Here is a 25,860-nt window from a genome sequence, read left to right on the forward strand (position 1 = left end):
CTTTAAGACTTTTAGAGTGCTCTTTTATTTTCACACTGAGGTATCAGATGCATTTATAAATCCAATTTTGAAAATCAATTGGAAAGTGTATCTTCAGAGATTACAGTGATGATAGAAAAGAATGCCAGCACTAAAGAGGACTCTGTGCAGACAAACAAAGAATCAAAATCTTTATTTTTTGAAAAGTCAGTACTACAGAAGTATACTATTACTTTCAATAGTATTAAAGAGAATTAATCCAAGTCAAAAATGTAGGTCTAGTTTTACAGTGTTATATTTGATTAAGGTGTACCAATCAATATAAAGTATTAATAACCTTCATATAAATTTTCAGTGAATAAAACAAGTTTAGTAACTCAAGTCATCTTTCTTTGTTTAGAAAACACATGCACTTTCTACCTCTGTCCTTACAGGTTTGTATTCTGTACTACTCCTGAAATACTTTCACTTGTCAATATTACCAATGCTGATACAGTAGCCATACTCACACCTTTCTCAGAGAGAACACAAAGGGAAAAACAAGCATTTAACTGGGATAGTAAAATTCTCTTTATTGATTATTTCCATTTTGCATACACTCTGGTTTTTTACCTGTTTTACAGAGAATCTGAAATCTTTATTTTATGACCTCCTGTTTTCCAGAGCAGACCAACACATAGCATTTAATCAAAAACTTTAGACACTAAGTAACACTCCTAAAACCAGAATACTTCAACTATTTTCAGGATGAATTAACTTACTTTGGAGGATGTAGAGTCACATTCCTGACAAATCCATCCATAGCCAGTCTGTTTAGGAGACTTTTTCAAGGGAGGGTCTAAACAGCCAAAATGATAGCAAAGCCTGCATTCATCACACCTGCAACACAAAAGCAAAATGTATATTTATATTAAATGGTACTTCTGTACTATTTTAGATTGAGCTTCCCTGCAATTCTCAGCACAAGATTTCCTGACCCATTATCATAATAAAGAAAATCAATTTTCTATAAGGGGTAATTTTAAACACAATCACTTCAAGTAGGTTCTGCTTAATTTGGAATATTCTGATGCAGACACTCACATATCACCTGTCATCATCTTATATACATGACAATATTTCAAAGACTTGCAAATTAAAGAAAAAAAAATTGCCCAACTTTTTAGATACTTCAATGTCATTCATTGCCATTTATTTTCAGATATTTTGACTATTTTAGACAGTGACCATATTGATTTCTCGTTGTTCTAAGATATTATTTTGCATACATCTTTTCAAGGAAAACTTTGTGAAAAATTCACTCACACGTTCAACAACTCATGTATAATTTACAGATATGAATTGTATTTTTTTACACCAGGACAATATGGTTGATAAATAAATGCACAAAATATTTTCTCATTCACCCTGAATTTTCTGGAAAGGGGCATTAATTTAAAAGTATTTCACTGTTATCTTTCGCTTATAAAACTGCCCTACGTACACACAACCATTTTATGTCCTTCTTTAATACACCTTTCATTAGTGTTTTGTACTATGTGTGGTCCACATAAAGAGCTCAAAACATACAGCATACCTGTTGTTAATGTAAACCTAATGTACCAGCATAGAAGAAATGCTACCCTAGAACAAGTGCTTCATGAAAGGATTTTTAAATCAGTACAATAATATGCTCAAAAGAGAATTTTCAAAGCAGAGATTTCCATATGCCCTACTGAACTTCACTTTATTTGCATATGCCTCTGTATTCCTTTGTATGAAAAAGAAAGCTTTTTTCAAATTTACTTTGCAATACTTTCTTCATTAAATGCTCTTAAACTCTATATTAAAGCCAATGATCCAAAAATAGGAAAGAGAGTAAATGTTTAAAAACCAAATTTTCTAAGAAATCCCCTACATTCTCTTTCTCTGCTTCCCTAGGCACTCATTTCCTCCTGTACAGTACATGCAAACACAAAAACATCCAAAATTTGGAATAACAGCGTGGCACAGGTATCATCAGATGAAAGACAGAGGGATATAATTTATCAGGAGAATACACAATGCATCGCAGAAAGAGGACTCAACTAACAGAACATATCGCTGTATTAACAGAAGAAAACGTTCATGTGACTTCTCCAAGGATTAGTCTCCAAATAAAAAGAAATATCTGTTTTCTGATTATGATTGTTTAACCAAAGTAAATACTTTTGTCCTTGCTGCCAAGGCTGTGCTTACAAGGGAAGCCTTCTGTCTGCAGCAGTTACATGTAAGACACGAGCACTGATAAGGGTATGATATGTACCGTTTTCCGCTAAATAGAAACTAAAAGCAATAATCTGATTATCCACAGGATGCGACTCTGGACTGACATGGTTTCAGTATTTTTTAAAAAATGGAATATACCATATTACAATATACATACTTAGGATTGTTTAGCAATGACTCAATCTAACTCCAGGAAAAAGAAAACACTTATAACGGGAAACCATTCTTGGTCCTTCAAGACAAGAGTTCTAATGAAGAAATATATTACTTAAAATTAGGAATACGTGCAGTTTTATTTCTTGTGAAAGGTATATTAAAATAATAAAAAGGTTGAGAGTGGTAGATGGGATGGGTTACAGTCCTAAATCCCAACAGTGTATGTGACCTTCAGCAAAAGATTTAGCCTCCTTTGAGTCTCAATGTTCTCATCTGTAAAGGAATATATTTTTACTAACCTATTTCTGTATCTGAAATCTTATGCATGTAAGGGCTTGCACTTGAGCACTGCCTATCAGAACACCCTTCTTGTAAACTGTTTGGGACCCTCTAAATAATACAAAATAAAGCATCACACTATTTCTGACTGATTTAGAGTATTTTCAGAGCTTAATCCTAAAATCTACATCTGATTTAAACAGTGTCAATTTAGATTGTTTTTTTGAGGTAACTGTTTTATATGTCCAAAATAAAATGTTTCCCCTTTATAATTACACTTTGGCATCTCTTCTTACATCTCTTCCATTTTCTGTCTAGAATGAGGTACTTCCTGACTGCACCTTTAGCCATGTTGCAGTACGCAGGGGGAGTTCACAAGGCTGGGTTGAAATAACGAGAAAATTGTGAAATTAAATACAGATCTCAAGGTACCATTCTAAAGCTGAATGGTTTTAATATTTATTGTCATTAATTTTTAGCACTTCAGAGTGTTTAGTTTTGCAGAAGAAAAATAGCATTTTCTTAGAAAATATCTACATGTAAGTTTTCAGATACTAATAGCTTCAATCTGCATCTGCATCTGCACAGCTGAGAAAATACAAATAACAAAAGTATTTTTTCACATATCAAAACATAAAAAGCTGCATGGTCATAAAAATAAAACTTTACCAAATATTTTTAAATGCTTCCTTCCTACTGCTTTTTATTGAAATATGAATTCTGTATTGTGGAACATAAATTCACTGGCTTTGAAGTTCCCAGAGCATGATGCCGGGAAAATGGATGAATACACACTGCACCTTGGTTAAAGACGATGCCCCAGCTGTCTGGCAATTCTCTTGTCTGCTGTGACTGACTGGGGACTATATGTGAAGCTTACACACATCACAGTGCAGAAAACAAAATTGGCATTCTTAACTCCTAATTCCAAAGAAAATCCTACACCTAGGTTAAAATGGCACTAGTAAAACGAGATTAATTCCTCAAGTGTATACTATCAGTTGTGTTCTTTTGTCTAGCAACATAAAAATGATAGAAAATCCACTGTCAGGTTCAGAAAATAAGAAAGGAACACAAAATACAGTGTACTTTCTACTTAATTACAGAGAATGAAATGTTGGGTCACAAAAGGTGTCACACTGACAGTCTCACAGCCTCTCGGTAAAACACACTCACAGATCAATCACAATCCGGACATTTACAAAGCAAAGGAATCACACGGCACTGTCATTTACAAGTATCATCCACATCCATCCTGAAGATGGCTTAATAGGACAAGTAAAACTGTTAGGCTAGGTGTGAGGGGAAAAGGGAAAGAAGCCACTTCTTCCATATTAAAGGCTGTTGAAATTTTTACCCTTGTGCATTCAAGGTCACACCTTCAAAACAGTCCTTAAACTAGGAAATATTTTATCTTGCTACTGTTTGTTGGCAATTGTCTTTGTGGTTAAGCCCATGATTTATAAATGCAGTTAAGTGCACGGCCATCTTCAGTGGCGCGGCTAGCTGCTGTACTGTAAACTTTGTGCAAATAAAAACATAGCTCCACACAAAGACAAGCTAACCTAATCTCCTAAATTACCTCTGACAAGTAATTGCTTACTATCAATGTTATAACAAGCCTGAAATTACTTTATGCATCAAAATTAGAAATCACTGTGTTCCTCATTCCAGCAAATAATGAGGATAAATATATGCCCACTATATACCAAGAAAATGGGTGAATTCTGAAGTAGCAAGGTTAATAAGTTAAAAAATAATAGAATATTTTTCACTTATAGAAGTTTAGAATGCAGGTCAGCTACATATTCACAGCAAGAAAGCTGGATTAGGCATTTCCATACCTGAAATACGTCTGCTTTGTTGTTTAATAAAGTGATCTCCATCTGCTCTTGCCCTTGGATTGTTTTTATTAGTTTTTTTAGCAGTACAGCTGGCTGTGCTCAAGCCCTACATAACTCTGCATTTTCCTGTTCATAATTAACTAATTATGCTCTAATCAATAGTGTAGATACTGATTTTACAATGTAAATGAGATAAATGAGATAATGGCTGGGGTCAATCTCATTTTATTTACAAAACCCAGCACACACATCCAATTTCATTACATTGCATCTACCTGCACAGGAGGGAGTCTTATCAGTTGGCCTGCAGAAGTCTTCCTGTGAGCACTGGGGAAAAAGACCTGTGCTTTTACAGAGGAGCCCTGAATGCAAAACCTGCCTGTCACTGGGACATTTGTAAGCCACTGGTTAATATCATCAAAAACCACAAAGAGCTGATTCAGCCAGAGTGAGAAACCTATTTTACATTCACGAGACAGCATCACCCATCTATAGCTGTAAAAGTAATTACCTACATGCCCCTGAAACACAACATTAATAAGCTAATCTTTAAATACAACTTTCCAAATATGCTTCAGAGACTACAGAAAATCTCTCACTTATGTACACATCACTGCACACCGCCTGCAGTGTCATGCCAAAAGGTACCATGTTGAACAAAATAGAAAATTGCAAAATATATATACTACGCCCTATTCATCACAACAGCTTAGAAAGATTTTCTTTAATGGAAATAAAAAGAAGATATAAAACTTTGATACATATTGACAAACCAACATCATGATTAAAATTAGAGAACTTGTCATATAAGACTTACTCTGGCAAACTATGACTTAATTAGAACAAAACTAGAAGTAAGCTAATCCAGAATTTTTAAACTCTAAAGGAACTGCAGTGGGATGGGTGTGTGTCCACTCACCCATTTGCTGGGGGGTTGCAATACTGTGGCTATTCCAGCACCTGTGTAGATTCAACTACTGATAAGCATCTTTCCTTGTTGGCTTGTTTTGGACCCCATTTCTGACTAAAGGCTCTTAAAACCTGAGGAACACACATCTGAAGAACAGACATTTGTTCTCAGGCACTGATCTCTCTCCCCTTTAATCCCCCAGTGCCCAAGGGCTGGGACACTGAAATCGCAAACAGCCAGAGATGTGCTTGCAGGTTAATTTTAAATTGCAGCATATTCTTGGGTTCAGATTAACAATTTAAAACCAGCTATGACAGTTTAAGTCACTGTCACCACTTCGTTTCTTATTACTGGCTGTATCATATATCCAATGGAAATGAGCATGTAAGCATTCCCCAAATCCCAGAATAAATGGATGTAGCTCAAGTGAATCCAAACTGTAGAACTAAAATGACTGACTTTGGCCTGGAGTGGGTGAGAAGTGCTCCTGTGATACCTTAACTGCAACCAGACCACAGGAGTGATCAATTCTGGGTGACAGGATGACTCTTACATGTCATGTCAGAGAAAGCACTTTCTCGAGTCCATATTTAAACAGTGAAATTAAAAATCTAATTGTGAAATAACTGTATAATCGTCTATTTAGTGCATTGTTTAGTGCTCTCCAAAAAGTACATTTATTCTACTTACTGAGGGAGGAGCCTGGAACTATAGCAGTTTTTCCTTATGGAATATGTGGATAACTTTCTTCTTAGCTTTCGTTTCTGACACCTCTTGAAACAAAGTGAAAATAAGTGAAGATACAACTTTGTATTTTACCCTACCACGCTACACCAAAATTCTTCAGTTCAGCCCTGTGAATTCCAACACAAATCGCTTTCATTTTCCTGTGGTAAGTCGCAGGCCAAGCACAAACCAGAACTGATGCAGTAATGTATTTAGATTCTAAAATACAAGATCTAGATTCTTATCGACTCTTGTTTTCAGACAAAAAATTGTCAAAATAATAAAACCCTATTAAAATTGGAAAAGCTGGTTTTCCTCTTCCCGATTGCTATACTTTTTCCCTCGCCTATAAGTGACATAACAACTAAAAATGGATCATCATCTTGTAGTTTCTGTTCTACAGAACAGTTTTAAGAAACCAGGATATTTAGAAGTTTTCTCACATAAGCCAGACAAACTTTAGGTGACTTTATTACCAGGAGCGCGACGCATTTCAGCACTAAAATTCTTACATGACTGCACATGCACAAAATGTTGATTATAAACCAGGATATAGCCAACTCTAGAGCCTCTTCATACACAAGTACTGGTTATCCTAAAAGGCTGTCTTCAGAGATGTTAAAAATTCAACAACATAAAACTCTAAGGAACTTCATCTAATTTCAAAGATAGATCTAACTTTGCAGTCAGTCCTGCATTGAGTGGGTGGCTGGAACATATCCTCCAGAGGCTTCTTCCAACCTGTATCTTTATGGATTCTAATATTTTCATGATTTTGATTTAGGTAAATGAAATACTCTTTCTGGGAAGGATAATGCTTATGGTATAAGCATTATACCATAGTAATAATAATATCAAGTAATTAAGTCACATTCTAATTTGTATCATGCCAGGTACAATGCAAGCACAAAACAAAGTCTCTGACTTCTGTAGTTTACAATGGTAGAGGAGAGAATAGACTATTATTCCCTTCTGTTATACCTGGAATAGAGAGGGGCATGGCTACTGCCAAAAGGCAAGAGAATATACCACCTGAGGGATGATTATTATTTCTAGGTTTTATATCTACCTATTACTGATGAAGAGACTGTATGCACAAGATGGACACACAGCATGACAGAGTACGATGAGCTTACTGACCTTCAGCTAACAATAGTTTCATGATAAGGTACTTATACAGTTTTGGATATGGGAAACTGTATTATCTCCAAGTTACTTAAATTTCTATCCAATCTCAAGGGCATTAATAAAAAGAGTGTCAATCAATTATACCACAAACTAGTAAAAGAAAATAATCATTAATCTGGCAAACATTTGTGTAGCTAAATTTATCATGCTAAACTCAAAACTGCCACCTCTTCTAACTGATTTATCTCATTATTTTAACACTAAAACAAACAAATACCCCTCATATCCAAAACCTTAACACTGATTAGTTATGAGTAAGGAAGAATCTGAAAGGGCTATCATTATGTGGCATTTCTATGTAATGTTTTTTTTCTGAATGGTCCACAAATAATTTGCTTTGTGAAACTTCAATTTACATGTACACAGTAATTCTAAGAACACTACAAAGAAACTTTATTTACTATACCTGTACGTGAACAGCTTCCTTTCAGCAAGAAGTGTTCACTTTTCTCTCTCATACTACTTCGAAACTATACAGCACATGGCTTTAATAAATTATTTTGCAAAATTCATTAATGGCCCACATATACAAGGGGAATGTAATTATATAAATACTATTGCAGATGTGTTTGTTTTTGTTCATATACAGCTACTGTACAGAACTTTAATTTACAGTATTTTAGTGTTTAAACTAAGCATTTCTGTGAAGACAATGTATCCAAGACACACTTTAAGATAATGCTACATCAGTTATAGACACCAAAAAGGTCCCTTGACAAATAGAAGAGTGTAAAATTTAAGAAAGTTATTAGGAAATGCTGCATTCATTTTTCTGAAGTACATTCTAGTCATAATACATGATTGCATCTATAGTGCCACTCTCAGGTGTTCAAGCTATTAACTCTATTGAATGATGTATTGTTTGTGAACTACTAGAGAAGTCCATTATAGTTTGAATACTGCCATCAAACGTCTTTCAAAGAGTGAAACATCAAGTGTTAACATCTGGCTTTCTAGAAAAAGAGAGACGGATATGAGGAACATAATGATTCATATGAGAGAGAGAGGAGGGAGGTAGGGCAGGGGGAACTAAACTAATGTCAAAAGAAAACACCAAGAAAGGAACAAAATCCTGAACAGAAGCTGTGCTGGGGAACAAACATAAAAACTACAGCAGGAATTCACCTTAGGATATGAAGCAAGCCCAGGACAGTATCAACAATACTCAAAAAAGTATTTGACACACATTAGTCTGTCCTTAAAATCTTCCAATAGCAGAGATTACTCAACTTCCCTAACAAACATGTCTAGGGCAATTATTGTTAGAAAAGAACTTTCTATTGTCTAAATCATCTTGCTACAATTTAACTTATTTATGGACTGACCATATTTGAAGAACTTCTTTTTTCCCTTGCAACAACTTCTGTCTTCTTCATCTTTGTATTAATTTAGGCTTTTTGAAGACAGATTCCCCAGCCTTCTCTAAATTAAACTGATTAAGTTTTTTTATTCATTTATGTCTCCTCTGGTCTTCTTATCATCCAATTCAGTATGCTTTGGATCTTCTCTATTTGCCAAAGTGGACAGAATATGCTGTCTGAGGTTCTTCCAAGGGTGAGATACTGGTCTTCTGAATATTCAGGAGAAATACTTTAATGAGTTAAATATAGCGCTTTTCTTTGTACATCTCAGGTATGATCAGTTTGATCCATGCTGTTAGTGATCAAGAGTCCCCCATGCTTTCCTTTTTTTGAAGACATATCTTCTAACTAGTTACTCGTTTTATAATAATCATGCACTCAACAGCCCTTTTCTTTAGTGTACTGCATGCTTTTTCTGAACGCTTTCTTAAAATTTCCTTTTTAATTCTCACACTGGAGCTCCTCACATCACAGTCATCACCTGCAAATGTAACCCAACACTTTATTCCAGTACCTAATACACTAAAGCAAAAATTAACAAAAATATAATAATACTAAATCTAGGAGAGCTTGAATGGAACTCAGTGAATTAAATATCATTTGACAGTGAGTCCATGGTAGCTAGTTTACTTTCCTAATCAATTACATATTTTGTCGCAAATTAACAGAATGTCTCACTAACTTATTTAATAGAATGTCACACACAAAAGTATTTTAAAAGTCTTACTAAAGCCAAGATATGCTACATATATCATTCTTTCCTACTCATAATACCTAGGTTGTGTTAGTTTAATAAACAATCACAAATCACAGTAAACGTTACTCTTTTTCTTTTTTTTCTTGAACTCAGCATGATGTATGATCAAACACTCTTTTTTTTCTCCCTTGCTTACATAGCATTTGGACATAACTTTTTACTTTCAGAATCCTGCACAAGTGGTCAATAAACTTCAGGTTTTTCTTCCTAAAAAAGGATTCATAAATCCTTAAAGATCAAATTCCTGCATTAATGTCTGTTTCCTACTGTAAACTTCTTTATTTCTAAAGTGTCTTTGTATGCCTTGCCAATCTAGATTGTAAGCATTTCTGATAGTCCAAAAATCTTACTGAGATTCTCCCACCCCCTTTTTAAAATAAAACGACGTGTTAGACATCAGGTTAATTTTATTTAATATAATATTCAAACATGAAATGCCCTGGTAAGGTATGACTCGTAGATAAGTATACATAAATTTGTATATTTCTCCTAATACTTATTACAGCATTTAATTTCTTTTTTAAGTTTAAAAAATATTCTCAAATGAAAACGTGCCTTCATAGATGACAAAAACCACCATATCTCAAGAAATTCAAAGATTATAGATCATAAAGTTACAAGTGTGATTGCATTTGAGCAGAATTTTTCTGAGCAAGTTCAAGATGAAAACAATGAAGATATCAACACACTGATATTGTAGATTTAAGAACTGGATCTGTACCATTTGTAGATCAAAATGCTATGTGTGCATCTACCAGGATATATACGGACGGAGACGAAGATCTCAGCTGTCATGCTGTGTGATCAGTTCTTCATTCCTTCCCCAGCTTACGAAACAATTTTGTATTTGTATTGGGAGGACATAAGCTTGCCCTGAACACTGCCAGAGAAGTAAGCCAAATAAAACAAATGTCTCTATATACTCAATTTTTTCTTTTTCTCAAAAATTTTTTAGACAGCAATATAGGTATAGCTCTATTCACTTGAGTGTCTGGAGTCAGAAACAATTAGTTCATTCTAATAAGCATAAAATCAATTTTTCCATGGCAAATCTATTCCTTCAGAATAGGAGGTCTCAAGTGTTTTACAGGTCTCATTATCACTGAACATTTATTTTTTTTTTAGGAAACAATCTTTTTTACAGTAATGTCTATGTACAACACGGTGTTCTATATAGAAATGTTCTTATTAAACTGTATATAAGTAGAGCGGCAGGCGAATGGCAAACCGTTGCTTATTTCAGTATCACCATAGAGGAATGCACAATATTTAAGTCCCACAGGCTTCTGCCACTCTTCAGTGAATCCAAGCATTGTATAACATCATTTGCCAACGAAGCACAGGGGAAAAAGACATTACTTAATAGGACAATCCTGACAAGACATTTATCCGTGATTTTTCAACGATGCACATACAAAATGTTCCTGATTAGTGCAAAAACACGCAGGCAAATTAACTACCTTGTCAGTCCAAATAACAAACCAATCAGTTACATTCTATCCGAGCCTGACAAGCAAACTGAACGTTTTGTCATAATAAGGTTATAGTTGAGACAAGGTAGCTGTTCTCCTTTAGTTTAGGTACTCTATTGAGAGCTTTATCCACATCTAAAAATCATATTATAAAAGGTTTCCACGATTGCCTCCGAGGATGAGTTGTGGCAGAGTTGTGTCTCATGAAGGGTATCTACACAGTAAAGTGATAAGAAAAAAATATTAACATTGAAAGATCATAGCAGCTCTGCTCTGTCTTATGAAACATTTTAAAATTACACTAAATTTAAGCAATGTGTATGCTCAGATCCAAACAGTTAGACAGCCATACCAAACTTTTCAAGAGTCTCTAAGTGTCAAAACATTAAACTGAGTTAAGTATAGCATCCTTTTAATTTTTTCTCAATACAGCTCAAAGTCCACCATAAGAAAGAGAAGATAATTTTCTTTTTTTTTAAATCATAAAAGCAACAACTTAATACAAGTAGGCTTGATTGTGAAGCTAGCATTTTCCTTACATTTGAAACCCACAGAAATGCAGCTATGGGATTGACTACAAGCACAAACAACATGGATACTGTGTTATAACCTTAAAAAATGCTTGTTTTATAGAATAGCATTTGAAAGAAAAAAGTCTTAGGATTTAGGAAGCATTAAGTAAAGGAGGGTTTCTTTCATAATGCATTGTAATAATTCAGTACATAGAAAGTTCCAGTCACTTCTGAAAAAATGTCTTTGAGCCAACAATTCCAAAATCTGTACAGCTGTTTTTTTCCCCTACTCATATTTTCTGTCTTGTGACACTCGCAGCAGATATTCTTTTCAAGAATGTTTTTTTTTAAATCAATACAATTTTAAAGTGATGTTTCTCTACATTTAAACTCCTTAAAACTACTTGCCATACAGCAAATTTATGGAACTTACAGCACTGTGAAATTTTAAGTAGGAAAAAAATCCATGTTGTCTTTAAGCTGTGCACACACATTTTCAAAGAAAGACCTATATAAAGTCTCTACCACCACATTTGGTGAGGTTTTTTTCTACTTTAAAATATATTTAAATAGAATCGTAAATAAAAAGGAATTCTAAACTGCTGCCATACTTTCATAAAATATAACAGTCTAATGAAAAAGAGCCATAGTGATGCCACATCCATCAATAGTTTTTGCAACCTAAATTTGAGTGTAAGGATTGTGAGTCTAAGAATTAGAGGGATGGCAAGTAAGTATTATATGTAAATCCACTCCCAATTCTCACTTCATCTCTTACTTGGGACATGATTAAAATTTTAAATCGGGTGTCCTGAACTGTTATACTGCAGTCCAATTTTGAACTTTTAAAGAAAACTGAAGCTGAGTTGTAAAACAGAAATACTTTTATAGTAATTTTATTATAATCCCATTCCCTTAGTGAGCACAACTAGTTTTGTTCTGATCACCTCTGAGTTGGTGAGGTTGACATGGGTGCACACTCAAGTGCAGAATCCTGAAGGGTAGCATCGGAAACAATTCAAGATAAGCTCAAGGTCTCTGAGCCACCTCTACCCTCTCAGCAGCAGTGTGAGTACCTGCAACTGTACCATTTGAGTCAGGTCATCAGAATGCAACAGGCTGTCACATCTGGGCTACCAAGGTTTGGACAAGAATACAGTGACTTATACTTTAAATATAAGTTTTTATTTCTGTTTCTCAAAATGAATGAGTATGTGCATATATGTGCACACACACATATACATGTAGGTATATGTACATGTACTTATTATCACACACATAAATCTATATAATTTTTGATTAAAAATTATTTATATAAACATGTTTTTATATAGGAAACCAACTTCACAGCTGAACTAAAAAAATAATAATTTAAATTTTAACAATAACCTCACAAATTAAAGTAATAAAGTACAAACAAGATTCTCAGAGAAAACTTGTAACTACCGAGCAAAGCAAAGATCCTAATACTTTGCAGTGCTTTAGGTAAGGCTGTAAGAACACAGGCATCAAGCAGAAAGTGTAAGCAACCTACACCTGCACTATTTATTCCAAGAATATTTCTTTGTATTGCATTTTTATTGGTAACAACATATAAAGAAATTTTAAAGGCTATTATAATATTTACTTATATATTAAAGATAAATTATTTTTTAAGTGGTTGGGCAATTTTTCCATTCCTACTCTTTTTAAAATTTAGCTTGACATTATTTATTTTACTCAATCTAGGGTTATCTTTGCCCCTCTCATGTTTGAAGTATTATTAAGGAATCACCACTGACTTTGTTTAAACACAGTTTTAACAAGTAGAAAATTGGTAAAGGACAAAGGAATATGAATAGATAAATAGCTTTTTTTAAGTTTGTAATCTGCACACTCATCTGATAACTGACTACTGTCCTCAGACCTCCCACATTGATGACATTTCTCCTGTTCTAGTCTCTGCTTCTGCTCCTCTCCCATCCCTACATACCATTTGCAAACCTTTCTTCGTCCAAAGAACTGTTCCCATTTCTGAATATCCATTCAAATTTCTACTGACTGAATTACCAAGAGTTGCAACACCTGAACTGTATTTTCAGCCTCGCTTAAGAAAAGGATTAATGAACACAAAAATTTGAAATAAGGACAATGGGTAAAACTGAATAGTTTTTCTATCTCTTCAGTAGGTGCAACGAATATTAGATAGAAAAAAGTATCACAGATAATGATGCTTTCAGTTGCATATTTCATCCTTTAGAAGAGTTGTTTTCTCCCAGTTCTCCTTCAGTTCAGGACAAAAATAATTATGAAAGCACTTTCCTTCAAGTTTCGGTACAAAGAGAGAGAAACACAGCAACCTCTCTCGCTTTCCTCCCCGACCACACATGGCTGTCCACTTCCACAGTTTACTAAATATTACATAAAGGGCGGGTGTCTAAGAATATATGCAGATTTCCTTTTCAAAGGAAATCTTTACAGGACAAGAAACCCCACAAATTATTTGAATACTTTCTACTGGAATTGCCGAAGACCCTCTTCATTTGTGTAACAGGTACTGAAAAGTGCAAATTGTAGCCAATCATAGGGCCTATGTCAGTAGTTTTGATCCTTGCTCTTTTTTAGCAGTTTAAATACTTGCCTTCATTAGGTTAAATACCTATTGTGAGAACAATATTTCTGGCTGCTAACTGGGCATAATTAAAATACATTTGCAACCATAAAGTAAAATGAGTTTAACTTCAAAGATCTGAAGGCAGGAAGCTGCTTCAGCATATCTTACCAATTCTGAAACATTAGGATTCTCCCACCAGGTAAAGTCTGTTAAGCCTAAAAATGTATTTGTGAAAATCTTTAATGAGGTAAGATGATAATGAAGGAGGGGGAAAACTGAGCTATTTAATTAGAGAAGTGCTGACAAAGACCAATTTTAGAGGGCAAGGAACCGTATCTGCAGTAAACACCAAACCATCTGTGAGATAAGTAGTATAATATGATATAAGGTGATACAAGCAATATGCATTTTTAAAATTCAGGCTGCTCATGGTACACCTCTTGATCTCAGAAATTAATCTGTACCCAATAGCTCTATTAAGTGGATGCAAGTTACAGCACTCTTTGGAGGGAAAAAAAAACCCAAACTAAACCTCCAAAACAGTGGTGAGCAATGTGTCTTCTAGCCATTGTTAATTACTTCAATTCTTCTCAGTATTGATCAAGTTATAAATATTAAAAAATGCTTCCTGAATTGTTACAGATTTATATCTGCTAATATACATACAGATTGGCCTGTAAAAAAGTTATCTGCAGGACAAAACATCACAGCCTCTGAGGCATCACGAGAATAGAAAAGCTCTGCTTCATTTTAATAACTGGCACACTGGAGCATAAATAGTGACATTTAGAGCTGGTCAGTGCACAAACATGTTGACTGTCTTGATTTACAGAATTCTGTTCTCCAAGTACTTCTATACCCACTTCAAAACAAGTACACATTTTCAAACTACTTCAAAGGAAAATTATGCTTTTATTACCAAATGAAACCACTTCACATGTGTGCTATCAATATTTTATTTAATCTTTTGTATAGGATATGTCATTTTCCTTCATTCTGCATTGTCTTTGTGAATACAAGCTTCTGAGAACCCATGAAAAATATTTAGTCAATACGCTCAATTCTCTACGTGAAACCCAGCTTTCTCTTTTAAAAGACTGCATTTACAGACCTTGCCACAACAAGGTCCCTGATGCTATTGAAGCAATTTAAAGATACTTTAGTCATTGGCAAAACTCAGTAACTTGACAAGAGAAATTTGGGCCAGAAGATTTCAATGACTTGAAAGGAGGGTTATTGAGTGATGTAATTTCATTTGGATGGGACTGGTTCCAATTGATCTGTTTTTTGCAATGCGTATCTGCCCTCTGCAGCTGTCTCTATCTGATTCAGTAAGTGCAAGGAGTGACTATCCTTTTCCACTTAAAGCAAAACTCTTCCTTCCTCCTGCTATTATTCTGAATGAGCAGGAGGAGCACATTTTCAAGTTTAATCTCTGTACTCACTACTTGACTGAATGCCAACTCATGAATTCAAATGAATCTTGTATCTGCTAGAATATTTATTTTGTAGTTAGGAAAACAGGTCACAGAACATTTTTATCTTTGTTATTATTAACTGAAAATAATGAGTTAAGAGTTTGTATAACACAAGATTATATGGTAGTATAAAACTAATTCTCAATCCCAACGGCATATCATGTAATCTACACTGTAACAGACTGCACTTATTTTCACTTGAGTATTTACATCCAAAAGAGAAAAAACCTGCTTGGTACAAAATTAGTATAATAATTTATAAACATGGATGTAGTATATATGAAATCATATCTTCCCCCACAAATTTGGTAACCACAGTTTCAGCAGCAAATAGATGTACCACTAGGAACTTCACAATTAAAGTTAATTTTAAACAGCATAATACATGGTAGGGGGTGGCAGGGAAGTGATATAAAGGGGGAGTTACAAAGCCTTGAGAGGAGTATTGATGAATAATGTAATCATCATTATAAGGTAATGAAACGATAGCTGAATCAGGATGTGGCAATAGATGTTGCCAGGAATATGTAGCTGGCAGGTCAACTAAGTTGGCCTTTACTCACCCAGCTTTAGTCTCAGGTTGCCTGCACACACAAAACATGTCTGACCAACAAAACATGCCTTGCTGGGTTAGACATAACTGTGAGCTTTCCTATGATAACCTAATTAGCAAAGAAAATGGAGCTAAAAATCAACTACCAGTCCTTCACTACCTTCTGAACTTTTTGTATCACAGGAGATGATACAAGTTCTGCTGGTATTTCACTTTTTATGTCTAATCGATATACTTCGAAGTTTTAGGAGTTTTGAGGTATCTATAGCAGCAGGATCATTCAGGCTGCTCTGAAGCAGTGTGCACCCCCAACATGCCTGTAGAAACCACTTCCAGAGAAACCACAGCTGACCCCCAGTATCAACCACTAGTTGTCGGCCTGATGCAAAAGCAGGCTAAAAGGGCTTTGGACTCTGTTGACAATAACTGTTACAGAATATATTTGCAGTAAAATTACCTCTTGCATAAACAGTGTGTAATTAAGACATAATATACCAGTAAAGTCAAAAGTATAAACTGAATAAAAATATTTACAATTTTTATATTACACCACTTTTTATTATGACTACTGTCATTCACTGTAACTGTTTCTGTTACTGTGAGAACTGTGTATTCCTTCAGAAGTACTATATAAATATACTAACATACCGATAATCTTTCAGATCAAACACTTTATTGGAAAAAAAATCTAAACTTTCTTCAAATACAAAAAAAATATTATTATTATTGCTACTATTTATAGGATATACTGTTTACAGGCTACACTGTAAGAAATATTATAATTAGCAGTCGTATAATACAATAAATTACATTATAAGATTGACTTGAAATAAAGAGCCTGAATAGAGGAGTCTTTTAAGACAAAAAAAAAAAGGTGGGAAGTATGTTTTTTTCCATTTCAGTATGTAAAATAAAGCCTAAAGCTGTTTGTTATATAATACTATTATAATAAATTTGTTTATTTTTTACAGAAAACTAGATGAAGCGATTTTTGTGGGCTGGCTCTTTATCAGTGGGGATTGATGACTTCTGATAGGAAAATCTAAATTTCACTCCACTGTCTAAGTTTCAACACGTGAAGGACAAGAAAGTAACCCAGAGCACTCAGCAAAGATTTAATAAGGGTACATGAGTTGGTCATGTTTGAAATGACCATAACAAACGATTTGCTCTGTGAAACAGGGAAGAGCAATGGTGGTAACATTTCAAAATGTGTTCAGCATAAGGCTTTTCAAACAGTCTGGTACAGCATTTTCCCTATCAAGTTAAAAACAAGGCTGGATGAATGGACTGAAAGCCAGCTGGATTCAAAGATTCCCAGGCAACAGCTTGGGATCTATATGGTGTCCAGGAACAAAGTACCACAGGAGGGATTTTGAGGTTGACAGAGTTCATAAAAAAATTGTCATAATGAGTCAAAATTCATGAAATTCACCAAAAAGCAGAATGGAATTTTGCATGGAGGGGGAATAACTCCATGCACCAGTGCAGACTGAGAAGCAACTGGATGAGTTGCTTTCAGACCTGCTAAAAGGACCTGGGGGTTAAAATGAATGTCAAACTACGTATAATTGAATGAAAGCAGGACGAGCAAATCAAGAGAGGTTATTCTTCCTCTCAACTCAGTGCTAATAACACTGTGCTTAAAATGCCATAATCCATTTCAGGTCATCCAATTCAAGAGATATGAGAAAACAAGAGTCCACCTAATTGGCTACCAAGGTGGCAGGGGTTTGCACCATGTAACCTACAAGGAGAGGCTGAGGGAGTTGGCCTTGTTTAGTCTGGGAAAGAGGATGCCAGGGGGGTTGAGATGCAACCCACAGGCATCCAAAAGGGCAGTTACACAAGACAGCACTGTCAAACTCTCCTTATTCATGATGACCAACCACATGGGCTCACAGCCACAACCTGCAGCTTAGCAGGTTCAGAAGGAATGTTAGCAGATGCCTTTATAATACAAGGCATTGTGCACTGAGGTCAGGGGTACTCAGGACTCAGCTGTATGGGAACAACCAGGTAAGAAGTCACGATAATATGTTCTTGATATTCAAAAGCTTTCATTTCAGGTATCAGAAAGTAAGACTGATTCCTGTGGTCAGGATGGGAAGCCACAATGCTGAATGAAACCCTGCGATGCCCAATGCCTGGGTCAGTAGTGGATTTCTGTCAGTTACAAGGAATAAGAAATTCGCTTCCCAGTCCTCTTTATAGACAGTATCTGCTGTACATAAAAGCCAGTAGTGTATTTCTAAGAGGTGTCCAAGACTGATTTATAAATATTCTCATTGTGCACAAATAGTAAAATATTGTGCGCCTAATGCCACCTTAAAGTTCAATGGTACTAGTCACAATAAAGGCCTATTTATTTGATTAAAAGGTGATTTCATATTCTACTGAAACCCAGATATTATAAACATTTCACCAAGAAACCAGAAAATGTTATAGGTTTTATAACTGTGAGCATATTTAAGTATATTTGTAGCCATCAACACCCCCCTCAAAAACTAGTATTATTCATTTATATTTAGAACTCCAAAATAAACAACTTTATACACAAAACGGCCTAAGTAAAAAGTTCCCAGATGTGCTTACAAACAAAATATTAAGTCAGAAAACAAAAAGTATGGAAAATGCAGTGCATTTACTTGCACAGTTCATACACATCCCTGTATTTTCAAATAAGTATCTTAACACTGGTTTTTTTTTTAAGGGTCATAAAGTTTTTCAAATTGATTGACAGATGTAGAAAAGTTGGAAAGATGTGTTTCAAAATATATTTGCTTAATTTATAAGGCAAACATTTCATATATTCCACTATAATTTCATAATTCATTTTCACTCTCCATTTTTAAACTTTCAAAAAAACCCAACATATCCCTAAGTGGAAATGGAATAAGAACAGAATAAATCTGAAGTAAACAAAAAAAAGAATTATGATTTTCTTTCTGAAACAAAGTTCTGAAGCATGCAATATTTAGTAATAGTTTTTTCAAAAGAAGTCAGAAGTTAACCAATATGCATAAACAATGGATACATCTACATTACATTATAATCAAGCTATATACAAAAAGCATTGTGCAGTACTTCTAAAAAGGACTATTTAGACAATGTACTTAGAACAACAGTTGTTATAACATGGTTGTTCTATGCCACAGTTGAATGTAAGCATGCAAATAGAATTCAGACATCAAATAAATCTTAAAAGCAATGACAAAGATAAGCTGTATTACATACAAAAATCTGCTAATTAATTATATTTAGGACAATGCCAAAAGTTTTATGACAGCGTACTAAGAAGATGCTCTATTTGTGAAACTTCCTACTAAGTATTAAATAAATCACTTCCAAAAGAACAAGGTAAGTGAAATAATACCATGATGTGCCTTGTAACACGCTTAAGATTTTTCTCAACTAATATAAAAAAAGACCCTCAAGAAAATTATTTCATCATGATACAAGTAGAAGTCAAGTGAAAGATTTTCCAGATTTTTTGCAATGTCATTATACCATGCAGCTGTATTCTTGAATGCTACTTTCGACAGGTACATCAACAACCTAATGAGGATGGAGCATGAAGTGTGGTTTCTTTCAAATGAATCAAAAGATGAAGCAACTTTTCTGGATAGGAAAATAATAATTTGTTTGTAATACATATTCTTATAATATTACATCTTGGCAGTAAAATCTACATGAAACAAACCTAAAACAAAACAAATCAGTAGGGAGAACTGATGCCTCACCCTGTACCATGCTACATGTAAGGTGAATCAAATTATTCAATTTGATATTCAATATTCAATTTTACCTGTTTCCTAAACTTTTGTTACTGCTGTTGCTGGGCACTTATGTTCCACAGTACAGTACAGGAAGAAATGAAAAAACTTTTAATAATCAATTAAAAGCAGACATAAGTGCATTTCAAACAATGCATTTATATAAATTTCCGTCTTCAGAACTGGAATTTGTGAGAAAAAAATGAAATAAAAGACCATTCTATGTCATTCTGCATGACTTTGAAACTACAGAGTAGATTTACCCTTTTGCCTTATTAATGGTCATAGTCATTCTGAAATGCCTGTGTTCCCCCATACTCCTTTTCACTATTTTTTCTTCTCTAGAAGAAAAGAGCACAGAACACGAATCTATTGGAATGACAGGGAGACAAAACGTAAAAATGATGGATACAAAGAAGTTGAAGAACTTGATTTTAGAAAATTGCGAAGTGCTTGAATCCGTGACTGATTTCTAAGATCTCTCCTTTCCTACTTATTTTTGGTGAATGGAGGAAAATGAAAATATTCCAAATAAGGCTTTGACTATTTTATCTATTTTTAAATTAACAGGTCAAGATAGATAAAAGACAGCATGTAGCATCAAAGAAAATATATAAAAACTTAAAACATGGAATTTCAGCCAAAAATCTCTTGTTTATAGAGAGTTATTACTCAATGTATATTTGAGTAGTTAAGTCATACACCCAACATTTTTCTGCATTTAGAATAGTTTCTAAGAAGGCAAAATAAATACGTTGGAACTATAACTATCTAAGTAATGCTAAAAATGCTCTAGCATTGCTTTTTCATTAATGCTTGCCATTCATACTTCTCTTTTTTAAAATAAATACTTTTTTGTTCAGTTAGGAGACTTACAACTGTTTTGATTAATCATTAAAAAAAAAATCAGCAGAATCAGTCTTGTTCTATTTGGAATACTTGTCTCAGATATTTTAGTATCATGAAGTGATGCATATGAACATAGACAACTGAGATACCACCCTTGAGATCTTTCTTCTCAATCCAAATTTCTTTTCCTTGCAAGTCCTGTAGCAACTCCAACTGCAGGGATAAGCATACTCAGATGGCCCACAGCACACTCAAAGCACAACAACAGAAGATCTAAAAACTGTTGTACCATCACTCTGGTAGTTATGAGGAAACTATTCCTTTCACAGTAACCTTCAAGGTTTCCAATTTTCCAGATTTCATCAAATTGACATCGATATATTTCTTCTCTGTCCTTGGGAAAGAAAGGGAGGTGTTTGCCAAAATTCAATTTACTGATCAAAGACTTCAATTTACTTTTTGTCTTAAGGGTATGTGGTGGGGGACACCTGGGCAAGACAATACATTTGCCCAAATCTCAGTTTAAAAATTTTACCTGAAAACATCCAGCCTAAAAGATACACAAGAGACATGGAGAATTTTGCATCCAAGTGATTCAAGTTTTACAAGTAATAAAAAACAGAAAATGGGGTCTGATACCGCAACTATTACCACTGCCCAGCATAACAAACTTTGATCTCTGTCAGTGCCAGGTAAAAACTCCAGAGGGCAATATTTGTTTCAATGAAGTTTCAGTCATGGACATAGTGTTTTATGATTTCATCATTTCTCCTTTCATTGCCTGTAACTCAGCATTTCCTAATACAATCATTGTACAGAATACGCATCATTCATGATTCTTGACGAAATGGAGTTTTCAGATTTCACTAATTCAGAAACAAAAATCATAGTATGAATTTGAAATTAATGAATTGAAGCTAACATTCCAAAAGAAGAACCAAACTTCCACATGAAAATGCTCCTGGTAAGCAGGACCAACAGCTTAAGTACCAAGTATCATATACTGTAAACTTAATCCATGTTTTTCTTTTGCCTAAGAGGAAGAACGTACACTGTTACAGATACTCAGCAATCACATGGACCAGCACAAACTAATGTGTTTGGGTTTGTTTGATTTTTTCAGAGAAGAACCACAACATAAGAAAATCATTAAGCTATTAGAGAGTATCCAAAGGGCAATGAAGATGGAGAAGGGTCTAGAGGGAAAGCCATACGTAAAATGGCTGAGGTCACTTGGTCTCTTCAATTTCTTCTCTTCTGGAGAAGATGAGACTGAGGGGAGACCTCTTTGCAGTCTGCAACTTCCTCGTGAGGGGAAGAGGAGGGGCAGACACTGATCTCTTCTCTCTGGTGCCAGTGAAAGGACCTGAGGGAAGCTTTTGGATGATATTCTCAGGCACGTGGTGTGACTCTTGGGGCTATCCTGTGCAGGACCAGGAGGTGGACTTTGATGATCTTTGTGTATTCCTTCCAACTCAGGATGTTTTATCATCCTATGAAATGACAGTAGACAGGAACATGCCTAATACTGTTCACTACCACTTACACTGACCACTCCAAATAAAAACACGTGTGCACACACAGATATACTTATCAACAGCCTATAAAGAGATAGAAGCTACTACCTACAGAGTGAAAAAGAGGTCACAATAGTTTTGGTATAGCTTAGAAATTAATGGCTAACTTGCACAAACTGTTCACATCAGATCTTTAAGGTACTAGGATCTGAAGAAGAAAAAACCTTACTCTTAGTACTCTTTCATCACTCCACAGAAAGCCAGCTTATGTGTTCCCACTTTTGCTTGAAATGAAGATGGTGGGCACCTTAACTCTTAGCATCTGTAAAAACTGCACTCACTACCCCACTCTGTGAGGTATCCCACCATCCACCAGAAGGAATGAAAAGGATAACTTACAGACTGACAATCCTCCTGCCCTTATGTTCTCCATCCCTCAGGAGCGACCTCATCCCTCTAGTGCAACAACAGTTGGCCTTCTCTCCTAGCACTTTCAACTCCTAACTCCTTCTTTGTAGCTAAGAAAAAGTGTGGAGTTTTAGCTTTGATGTTATTTGTTATTTTCTGGGGTTGTCAGGAATTGGCAAAGAGCCCTTTAGAGGTTGAGGTTCAGGAGTTTTTGTGTGTCTCAGTGTGCTGCTAGGTTAGATGATACAGCTCTTTTAATGCAATTCAATAGGTGACCCCTGAATGATAAGGCTGGGGTGATAATCTAGTGCAACGAATTAAGAAATTCATTTGAAAAAGGCACTTTTCAAAGAGAACAGAGGCAGGGATTGGAACTGTGGATGTCTTATCTGAATTTACACAGTGGAGCCTTCCCCTAAGAGATACAACTTTCAGTGGAAAACTGGAAGCATTAGCACTGATAGTTCTCCAATATGCTGCTCAATGAATTTATCTTTTAAACTACAACTATGACATGACTTTCCCAAGACATGGATTTAATAAGCAAAATTACCTTCTCATCCTCATAGTGTTCTTAATGACTGCCTATATAACAAACCAAATTTTGCCTGTTATACACAATAAAAGATTTTTTTTTTAATGGGTTACTTTTATGAACAATAAATACACTTTTTCCTTTTACTCAGCACTGGTGAAACCACACCTGAAACACTGTTCTGGGTTCCCCAGTACAAAAAAACCAGTTACTGGAGTGAGTCCAGCAAAGGGACTATGAAGATGATTAAGTGACTGGAGTATCTCTCATATAAAATGAGGTAAACCAGGCTGGGATTATTTAGTCTGGAGAAGAGAGGGTTCACTGGGAATCTTCTCATTGTGTAAATACCTGAGGGGGGAAGAAAAGAGAGCCAGACTTCTTAGCGGTGCTGAGTGAAAGGACAAGAGGCAACAGGCAAAAACTGAATACAGGAAACGTTAAACATAAGAATATTTTTTTTTACTCTGAGAAGGAACAAACAACAGAACAAGCTGCCTAAGAGGTTGCAAAAACTCCATCCTTGGAGATATTCAAAACCGAATCAACTGCCCTGAGTAACATGCTCTATTTGAGTTAGGGGGCTGGGACAGACCAGCTCTAGAGGTCTTTTCGCATCTCAAGTATTCTGTAATTCTGTTTCTAATAAAAGCAGAAATGATTTAGACAAGCCTTTCAAAATTAAGGAAAATCAAAGTCCTGCAGTTTATTTATTGTTCTTTAATGTGAAAAACTAAGATTACCACAGGAGTTTTAGAAGCCCGCTGGTTTTCTTATCTCTTTTTCACAGCAAGTGTTATTAAAAGAACTGTCAGTAGGTACCAGCAGACAATAAGCTGTTTTTATGTAAATTTAAACAATTTATACTATGACAAAGTAACACTTTTATTTTTTCTCTTTTCATCTGCTCTGCCTTTTCAGATATTAAACTGCTGTTTTCACACTTTTTACATACCAGTAGTTGCACATCTTCTGCAAAATATAGAAAAACTTCAATTAAGTATTACTGGATTGATACACATTACATAATTGGACTACTAAAACTAGCACTACTGATTTTACTCATGCAAAATTAAAATCTTAACAGATATTATATTTGCTTTTAAAAGAGGACATTTTAAGTATTTTTTCCTTAAGGGCTTTTCTTAACATCCCTCCACAGTCGTTCACTGGCAGTTATAGTCTTCATCAAGCCAGAAAATCTAAAAGTTGCTCTGTTCTCTTGCCATTTATTAAAAATGGGTCTTCAATTCTGAAGCAAACAGCTCTATAAATAAAGTTATCCCTGTCACAATTTCTCATCTTGTTAATGAATCTTGTTTGTTATTCTTTCTGAACACCTTCAAACATCAATTGTTTTTTATTAAGTGTTGATTTTTTGGCCACATTTTGCCTCATCTTTAAATAACTTCATTTTTCCTCCTCTCAATTCTTGCATCATGAAATGCTAATGCAGAATATACACTGCCAGGAAGTTATGTCCTCAGCAGTCACAAGACTGGATCTCTTCTAGCTTTCACGTGAAATTTCAGATCTTCGTTCTCTACTTTGAGGTTTACAGAATTTGAAAACTGATTTTTCCTCTATGCATTACTCATTTACATTCCTCTCTACCTACTTAGTCCTCCTCTTGTCTCCTTTTCTCAGTTTCCCAAAAGCTCTGTCTTGAGCAGCACTTCCATATTTTCACCTATTTCTCAAAATACTTTAAAAAATATAAATAATTTAAATAGAAATATAACTTAAATATCCCAAATGTCTCAAAATGAGTTGATATTCTCAAATAAAAATTGCTCTGGACTTGCACAAATTCTTTCCAATTACACCAGTTATATATTCTGTTCTACCTACTTAATATCAAGTTCAATAAGCATTTATGAAGTACACTTCACTTCCAGAAAATTCTTCTGCAAACCTCCTCATGTAATCTGAAGGACAGACAGTTCAGAAATGCACAAAGACTCTGCTACCTCAAAAATAACCCTATGAAGGAAACGATAGTCAAATCAACAATTTCAATGGACTTCATAATTTCATGAAGACACAGTTTAAAGATGATTTTTTTCATTTTATTTGCCATTTACCAGGCATAAACCACAAGTCTGTGCTCACACTTGGTTGTGCTAATGAACATGGTCTCTGTTAGATGCAAAAATGCAGGCATGAATCCCATCCATTAACTTTTGTGTTTTTATTCACCTGGATAATTGAGCAGAAATGGGAATACTGAAATAAGAAGTCCATGACACAAGGTCCAAGGAGATGTCCATTTTGAGGCCTGGGAAGGCTTAATACAGGCATACTTACTATTTCCCTAGATAATAACATCAGCACCAGGCATAATTTGTCTCTGACTTTAAGTAACAAGAACACTTTAAAAAGCTATTCAAATTTATGAGATTTTTAAACCCAAGGATAAACCCTGGCCACAGTTTACGCTGAAGTGTGCACTTTAATCTATACAATATTTTCTTACCAAATTATAATCAAGTTTCTGCTGTGCAATTTTGGTGCTGCTATTGCTAGCTTTTATTGCTGTATTAAATTGTTAGCAAACAGCTAAAGGCTGCAAAAACAATTTCATAACATCTATTTCATTTTTAATAGTCCTTTGTAAGAAACAGCTCTGAAATTATTGCTTACATATTATGGTCAGATAAATGCCAACAAATTCCATTGTTTAGGTTACTGCCATTAGGATTTTTACAATTATTTTAGCC

General features: G+C 34.8%; 1 protein-coding gene across 6 annotated transcripts in view; it reads right to left on the reverse strand.

Annotated features, from left to right (window-relative positions):
• PHF14 (PHD finger protein 14) overlaps positions 1 to 25,860 on the reverse strand; it is a 159,375-nt gene that overhangs the window by 52,793 nt on the left and 80,722 nt on the right. For 5 of the 6 annotated variants that reach the window (XM_018075667.2, XM_018075665.2, XM_018075666.2 and 2 more), the window contains one exon: positions 741 to 858. In XM_018075667.2, the coding sequence (XP_017931156.1) occupies positions 741 to 858 (118 nt within the window). Of the gene's footprint in view, positions 1 to 740; positions 859 to 9,836; positions 11,134 to 25,860 lie in introns of those variants that run through there. The other variant, XM_018075668.2, reaches the window with a different exon arrangement.

Source organism: Manacus vitellinus, unplaced genomic scaffold (genome assembly GCF_001715985.3).
Source record: "Manacus vitellinus isolate BGI_N305 unplaced genomic scaffold, ASM171598v3 scaffold_3_pilon, whole genome shotgun sequence".
NCBI classification, from domain to species: domain Eukaryota; kingdom Metazoa; phylum Chordata; class Aves; order Passeriformes; family Pipridae; genus Manacus; species Manacus vitellinus.